This window comes from Atta cephalotes (assembly GCF_000143395.1).
Source record: "Atta cephalotes unplaced genomic scaffold scaffold00042, whole genome shotgun sequence".
NCBI classification, from domain to species: Eukaryota; Metazoa; Arthropoda; class Insecta; order Hymenoptera; family Formicidae; genus Atta; species Atta cephalotes.
Genome location: NW_012130106.1, coordinates 2,397,779 through 2,406,354, shown reverse-complemented (window position 1 = coordinate 2,406,354; position 8,576 = coordinate 2,397,779). Strand labels below are relative to the sequence as shown.

The following is an 8,576-nucleotide window of genomic DNA, read 5'->3' as shown; positions in this document are numbered from 1 at the left end:
TGAATGTTAATAATAATCTTAACAATATTTATAGAAGATGCCAATTCATTTATAGAAGATGCCAATTCATTTAAATGTTTTATTACATTATTTGTGATTTTTGACGGATTTAGAATATTATCCATCTGAAAAAGATTTATTTTTACATTATCGATTACTTTCAGCTTCTGAATTTTCTCGGCAAATTTTGTTTTAATACTTTGAGTTTCTATAAAAAGAAAAGAAGCATATTATATGTCCCTAAAATCTGATTCCATTCTTATTTCTCGAAAATGATTTTATATATGGAAAAACATTTTAGACAAAAGTTAGGATAATGATGGAGAGAGATAATGAAATTATGGACATGATTTTGAGTGACTTTTTGGCGAATGAATTGTGATATAATAATTTCATTTAAGAGGAATTTAAACCATTTGGATTGGAAGATCTTTCAATAAGATATACGTATACTTAGGTTTCATTTCATAAAAATTAAAGATAGTACGATTTGGATTAAGTAAATAATAATAAAGATAGTATCACTTACATTTTACTTTTGATTTTGATAGTAGAATTTAACTTAGCGTCACAGTTGTTGATATCAATTCTTTTATACAAATGATACATATCATTAGATTAATATTCATTATTTATTTAATTTGGCATTGTATAAAGAAATGAAATTTAACTTTGCGCTACTTCTTGATATCAAATCTTTTAAAAGAATGATACATATCAACAATTACAAGAAATGGTATATTAAAGTTAATATTATTTATATAATTTGATATCCGAACATTAAATATTTTTTATACGAATGATATCATTAGAGTTAATAACAAGAAACAATACCATTTGTGTTTTACTTTTTAATTTGATAGAACTTAACTTGATTAGTTAAGATTGTAACATCTAGCATCTTTTAATTTTTCATTAGATACATTCATTTTTTTCGAAGAGTAATAATTTTTAACAGAGAATTAAAGTTGCCATTACTTGGGTTGAAATAAGAGAATAAGAAGAAAAGAAGACCTTCAATATGTCTTTTTAATCGACAGGTCGCTTTTCACAGGTATATAATGATCGCGTTCGGCAGATTCTACTGTTGCAATGCAGATCCATGAGTGCTTGCTGCTATGCTTGGATAAAAGAATACACCAATAGCTGCGAGCGCTGGATGCACTCCGCAACAATTGAGTTTGCTGAACGTGACCAACTTTCATCAGTTAATGGCGTTTGCTTTTAATTATAATCAAGATTAGATAACTGAGAATTAAATTTTACATCCATATCAGAATAAATTAAATTTTACACTATATCAGAATAAAATTTAATTTTTCTTGTTTCTCGGACTTGCGATCTAATCATATTCTGCATTACCAGTAATGCATACTCCTACCCATAGACAGATAGGTAACCCGACAGACTAAGTATATTATAATGGAAATTATTATTTTTCTTAATCTAAATCATATTATCTTTAATTTTTATGAAATGAAACCTAGGTATATGTATATCTTATTGAAGGATTTTCCTATTCCAATCCAAATGGTTTAAATTCCTTTTAAATGAAATTATTATAACACAATTCATTCAAACATATAACTTACCGATAATAGACTCATGTTTAGCTATCAATTCTTCCCGTTCCATTCCTTAAAACGTAAATTTGACTGATCATATTATGACGTCATCTATTTGCTCGGTTTCAGGAGTAAACTTGGTAAGATCGTAACAAAGCTTTCAAATATTTTTTCTCTGTCAAACGAAACAAGCAATAATTAGCTGTCTACTAATTTAATTATACGTTATCTCACACATTCCTAAATGAGTGTTTTACAAAAATTAAATTATCTACTGTTTACAGTTTTTATTTTTTATTTAAAACAATTATGTGTGCAATTCATTTAAATTGCTGTTCAACATAATGTCACCAATAATTAAATACAAATGTGATTGCAATTCTTTCTTAGGCAAACGAGAAGATACTTCAATAATCTTAGTAGAAGATACTTCAATAGTCTTAAAATATGATTCAAATTAATAGTTGCTATATCAAACTGGTCCAGCTTTCAAAAATAAAGTTTTTAGTAGTAGTTTAGTAGTTGTTTAGTAGTTTAGTAGTTGAGATAAAATTGACGAGTTCGCATCAATTTTCAATAATACTTAAAAATGAGAAAAGTTTCATAAAAAAGGCTTCATACATAATAATAATTATATAATAATATTACTTGTTTATTACATAATAATAATTTACCATTTAAATACTTCAGAATAGATACAATAGACAGACTTGGGAAATTGTTCATCATAGTTAAATAGAGATGTAAATCATACGTGAATTTGACAGTCCCAAATTTTGTTTCAAATATCCTTCCGTAAATTCCATTTGAGAAAAAACGTCTTTTTGACATTTTCTGGATTCATTAATAAGAAGTTTTTAAATAGGAAATTTTTCATATATGCATCATGAAAATTATATATTTTTAAATCAATCCTTCATATTAGGTGTGGGAAAAAGTTCGTGGCGTTTTTCCTGTTAGATATAACGGGAAAAACGTTTGACGCTGTAATCATCCTGATTCAACATATCAATGTATTCCACAATCGATTGCATAATTACAATTTGCTCAAAATTTCTCAACTTTCTCATCTGGATATACTTCGAGCCAAATATCAGACATTAGTGGCATCAATAAATTTACACATTTTACAAATTCTTCTATAGGTAAAGTTTCTTTCTCACGATTATCTATCAAGATCATATCTTCGTCAAGATTAATTTCACAAAATTGAGTCGCACTATCACTATAAACTGGAATATATTTTTTCGTTTTCACAAACGGAGGCATAATCGATCATGTACCTATACAAAGTTCTCTGTAGTTAACAAACAATAGAGGTAAATAAATTAGCTAAACATTCCAGAACTTTAATTTTCCATTTTATATTAGTACTTTTTGAAATGTAACGTTGTCATTAATTGTGCCACAGGACTACCTTTATTATGTAACCTGCATATCATACCCAAAAAATTAGATAATATTTTATGACTATCTTTCGCCAATGCACTATTACAATTTTGTACAAGCACATCCAAGAAAAGTAAAGAATCTTCTTTCACACGTAAATTAATATGTGTCATTGCAACTCAGATACGATATTATTATATAATTTCACGCAAAGATGTCAACTGTTCATTTAAGATAAGATCAAGAATAAAATTAAGTGCATGAAATGAATTTGTGTGTATTTCTTTTTCTTTATCAAGAGATAAAGCTGCGATACCGTATAACAGAAAATTCAATTGTGAATGTAAAAATTTTAAAGGATTTTGTAACAAAATGTCTTTTAATTATTTCAAAGCATCTTGTCTCATAGTTGAATTGTGATGCCGAATTGTGATGCCGAAAACATGTTAATAAATCTTGGAAATACATTACAAGTTACATAATGTACGTACAAGATCGAATTATAATGCACTAAACAATTAAATTTATGCAAGACATCAACATTCGGTAATTGTTGAATTTAGCCTCCTCACCTCTTCGAGATTGATAAAATTAGACTCATTCGTTTTTGCACTACATGAACAAATGACAAAAAAAGTGTCGCTCTGCTTCGATTTATTAATTGTTAAAGTTGACAGATATCCAGATTAGGAAATTTGTTGCATCAATGACATAGAGAATTAAACAAATTTTTTGCTTTACAGACAATTATTTAACTAAAACAAATACTTTGCTGTAAAAATAAAAATTATATAGAAAATAATTTGTATTCTTAAAGCAAAGAAAATGTATTCTTAAAGCAGAGAATTTGTGTAATTGAAGCAGAAAATACTTAGCTTCAATTATATGTTCTCATGTCTTTCTATACCATCGATGTGACAGATTTACTAACTTGAATATCATTAACAACTTTAACGATTAAATATTTCGGTCCACGGGGTAAAGCGATACAGTTTTTTCGTTTATTTCGTGCAAAAAAATCGTCGAAAAAAAGTGTCGAGTAAATTTAATTTGTGTAATTGCAGAAGCAGAAAATCACTTACGTTCCTCTATGCCATCGACGGATTTCCTAACCTAACTATCTCATATTAAATTCCGAAAGTACTAATTTATCGTCAGCCACAGAAAACAGACATGTGTGTAATGTGATCATGCATTGCCAACGCCACATTTGTCTCTTGTACCCAAAATTCCAAAAGAACAAATCCCTCACTCCGTAGCCAGCGATGTTTCTTAATCTTAAATATAAAAGTTTCAGATTCGAATTTTACGTCGCAATATTTCGGCTCGTAGGGTACGTAGAGAAAAAAATAAAAATATTTTATTATATATTTTATTAAATATTTATTATATATTTAGATCGGATGCAATTGATTGAGCATACTTAGAACCTGATCAGTTCAATCCTTATTGAGATCCAATAATCTCAATCCCTAGCAATTCGCTGGCTCGTGACGAGTAACTAAAGTAACCAGTGTCGCTGCGCGTAGCTTAGCGTTGAGACACTACCAATGTCTCTAGATATTGACGAAAAATGAGAAATAATATGCAATAATATTAATCATTCATTTTCTTATCAATTTATTATATTTGTTGTCCCTTAATTTGATTATATAACAAAATTACTCTCTCACTATGCAAAACAAATATAATGATATATGCTCAAATACTGAAAAAGTGACATGTAATTTATGAAATTATGTTATATCGTAGTGGTGTAATGTAGGATAAGTTGGAATAAGGAAGAGAGCGTAACTTTCGTTCATTATTTGTTTGTGTAGAGGCTTATTTTTATTTAGGCCTATTTTTTGTGTAGTATTACTCGAACGCGTAGGGAGATCACGATGCGTGTGCGAAATATTCGGGCGGGTTCGGAGCTCGGCGATGGAAGAGAAGGCGATGGGAAGAAGGGAAGCGCAGCAATTGAAAACAAGCAAGCGAGCGTGTGTTACCGCGTGTATGAAATCTTTGTCAACTTAACAGTTAATTCTTGCTGTATCTATTATAATAAACGCCTCTCTTTATTCTCAACACTATGCTTCGTGTAATCAAACCCTTACACTATTAAAAATGTTCTTAAATTTTATTAACTTTTAAATTACTTTTAAATTTGAATTTAATTTCATGACATTACATTAAATTTAATGTATTTATAACTAAAAAATATATGTGTACATGTATATTAAGTATTTGTGTACATGTACATAAAATTTAATGTATTTTTCATGAAAATTTATGAAATTTAATATACACATATATTCATTTCATTTAACTACTGTAACTTAATTTTCAGTTAAATCATTACTTTTATTTTTCGTTCATAACTACGAGCTTCATGTAAAGAAAGATCGTGTTTACATTTCTAATAGTATAGTCAAATCAAAACTACAGTTATCCTACAGTAATTTTCTAAGAAAATACAATTTCGTAATTTTAGTGATCTATGACATCTATTACAGACTACAGTATACATTCCTGTAAATGTAATCAAAACATGTATTATTTATATCTTTTTTCATTATGGCTTAGTGATGTAAATATATTTTATATTTATTATGTCTCATTCATAAAATGATACATGTAACTCAATTACGTTTAATTTACATAATTATGTTATGTGCTAAATATATAACAAAGACATGTAACATATTTTTAATTATCATATTTGTGTAATTATCATATATGTATCAGAATATTTTGTTTGCGCCCTAAAACTGTCTTGTTGTTATAAAACAGAGACATTTGAATAATGACAAAGAATTATATAATAGTGCCACGTCATGTTTGCTGAAGGGGGGGAGTCTTGAGTTTCACTTCTCAATAAATTCTGTTCTAAGAACAGAAATTTTAGTATCAAATTTAGCGTGCTTACTGCTACATACTCCATAAATTTTTCGAATTTTTTAGATTTCCGTTTGATTACGTAAAGTAAGTAAAAAGAATTCATTGAGAAATGACAATGAAATCGATATTCATTCGATGTTGATTGATGATTTCGATGTCGAATCGACATCTAATCGATATCAATTCCATTATTATTTCTTATTGGGAAGTGCGTATAATTATTTATAAAGCTTACAAAATATCTAGCACCATTTCATGTTACTGGAATAATTGATCTACACACACTGTGAATGAGCTGTAATGATCAATGTAATCTTGTCTTGATAATCGATACTCATTTACGTTAAGAAAAGGTTTCCAAGTCCGTTTTCCTAAAATACATGGCTCAAAAACATTTCCGGTGGTAGCATTTAATTTCGGTAAACCGATGACCATTTCACTACGTATGAATTTTCCCATGTCTATATTATTTAAATGTTTCTACTGTCATATCTCAATGTTTGGAAATATTGGAATAGAAAATATGAAAAACTAATTTATCAAAAAACTTTAAGATTATAATTAATTATCCCGAAAATAACACTCACCCTGATCACAAATCCCAAACTATATCGCAAACATTATGAATTATTCAAAATCGATTCTTGATATTTTATCAGTATCAGACACAGTCACTTTTAATTTTAATTAGTATTATTCAAGGTTACAAATAGAAAAATTTAACATTAAAACGCTAATCTATTCCATGAAAATGAAAGTCAAAAATCACGCCAAAAAGACTCATTACTGCGTAGGAACTGACTGACGTAACAATAACTCTAGCTTTTATAGCTTGTCAATGATCTAGAAATAGGGAAGCCCCTTCATATCCATCTGCAAGTTGAATTCGTGCGTCTGTTTCCTGATGAATATATCTCCGAAATCAATCTCTTCCTGTAGTGAGGTTCCTTGTCTAGTATTGTAACATTGTCCCAATCAAAATCATGGCCTTCTTATAACCGATGTTTCGTTATTACGAGTAGAAGTGATCCATCAGATGTGGCTCTTATGCTCCATGATTCTTGATCTCAGCTGTCTACACGTCTGTCCCACATAACTTATTCTGGGGATAATTAATTATAATCTTAAAATTTTTTAATTTATAAATTAATTTTTCTTTATTTCATCACTTCCTTATTTTTGTTCATTTTTCTTTTTTCTTTTTCTTTCACTCTTTTAGGTTTAATTCTGGCATTTAAATTCTCGAAGTAGGAGAGCTCACCATGAAGAATAATTTTTATTTACAATTTATTTATGTTAGTTTGTATTGTCTCTAAGGAGGGCTCAAAAGTGAGCCGAAGCATGCGCGTTTTAGTGAATAAAGAAGTTTCATATTTCACAGATATATTATTTGCGCGATGTCTTCTGCGCTTGACTCCTACTGCCCGTATCCTTTCCAGTTCTTCAAATCTTTTAAAAATAAGATATTATTTATACTACGTGACAATAATTTTCCATCTAATTGAATACAGCCATCAATCTTTGCGATGCATCGAGTACTTAAATTATATTCTTCTTTATGATCGCGATATTTACTGGAACACTTAGCTTTTCGATATGCTTATTCTTACAAAAAAATACCTATTGGGAGTACAATACAAATTAGTTCGATCCGTTTCCCTAAAGATGGCTCCAGCTATTGTGAATGGTTCATAGTGACAGCTGATTTTGCGGTTTCAGAGAGGTTAAACATCTACTAATAATTCAGTTTATATCGCTTTGAGTTTCATACAAAAACCTTGATTTTTACTGTATTTGAAATGTCGAATCCAGAATTTTGTGTTAACCAAGCAGCATTTGCGGGAGGTTTTGATTTTCTGCTTTAATTGGAAGAAAAGTGTAGATGAAGACCATCGAATGCTTGTCGAAGTTTATGGTGATACTGCTCCAATTGATAAATCATGTAGGGAATGGTTTCAACGTTTCAAGGATGCAGATTTCAGCGTTGAAGACAAGCCTCGCTCTGAACAGTCAAAAAAATTCGAAGACAAAGAATTAGAGGCATTACTCGAAGAAGATCAGAGTCAAACGCAAGAGAAGCTTGCAGAATCATTGGGGGTAACTCAATAAGCCGTTTTTGTACGATTGGGAGCTATGGGAATGATTCAAAAACAAAAAAATTAGATGCCTTATGAACTGAAACCGAGAGACATTGAAAGGCGATTTTTCACTTGCGAACAGCTGATTCAAAGACAACAGAGAAAAGCATCGGATTGTGACTGGAGATGAGAAGTGGATATTCTATAACAACCCCAAGAAGAAAAAATACTACGCTAAGCCCAGTCAATCGTTTTCATCGACCTCAACATCAACACCACATTCATGGTTCGAAAATCATACTCTGTATCTAGTGAGTCCAAAAGGATTTTTTTCTTGTTTACTATGAGCTGCTGAAACCTGGCGATTCCATTACGGGCGATGGGTATCGGCTACAATTGATTCGTTTGAGCCATGCATTGCGATAAAAACGGCCGGAATACGAGCAAAGACATGATAAAGTATTTTTCTTCATGACGACGCTCGGCCTCATATCGCTAAAGTCGTAAAAAAATATTTGGAAACGCTCAAATGGGAGGTTTTACCGCACCTGCCGTATTCTCCGGACATTGCTCCTTCTGATTACTGATTGTTCCGAAGGATGCAGCAAGTCACCGGTTCACTTCTTTCGCAGAAATCGAAAATCCGAAAATCCGAAATCGG

General features: G+C 30.2%; 1 protein-coding gene across 1 annotated transcript in view; it reads right to left on the bottom strand.

Moving 5' to 3' along the window:
- Positions 1-1,016: 1,016 nt before the first annotated feature.
- LOC105622261 (testis-expressed sequence 10 protein) overlaps positions 1,017-8,576 on the bottom strand; it is a 32,089-nt gene continuing 24,529 nt past the window's right edge. Inside the window, 11 exon segments of the mRNA XM_012203681.1 lie at positions 1,017-1,198; positions 1,593-1,631; positions 1,634-1,740; positions 1,871-2,147; positions 2,240-2,262; positions 2,264-2,332; positions 2,334-2,434; positions 2,606-2,615; positions 2,617-2,876; positions 2,878-2,946; positions 2,948-3,395. Coding sequence (XP_012059071.1) covers positions 1,017-1,198; positions 1,593-1,631; positions 1,634-1,740; positions 1,871-2,147; positions 2,240-2,262; positions 2,264-2,332; positions 2,334-2,434; positions 2,606-2,615; positions 2,617-2,876; positions 2,878-2,946; positions 2,948-3,395 — 1,585 coding nt within the window.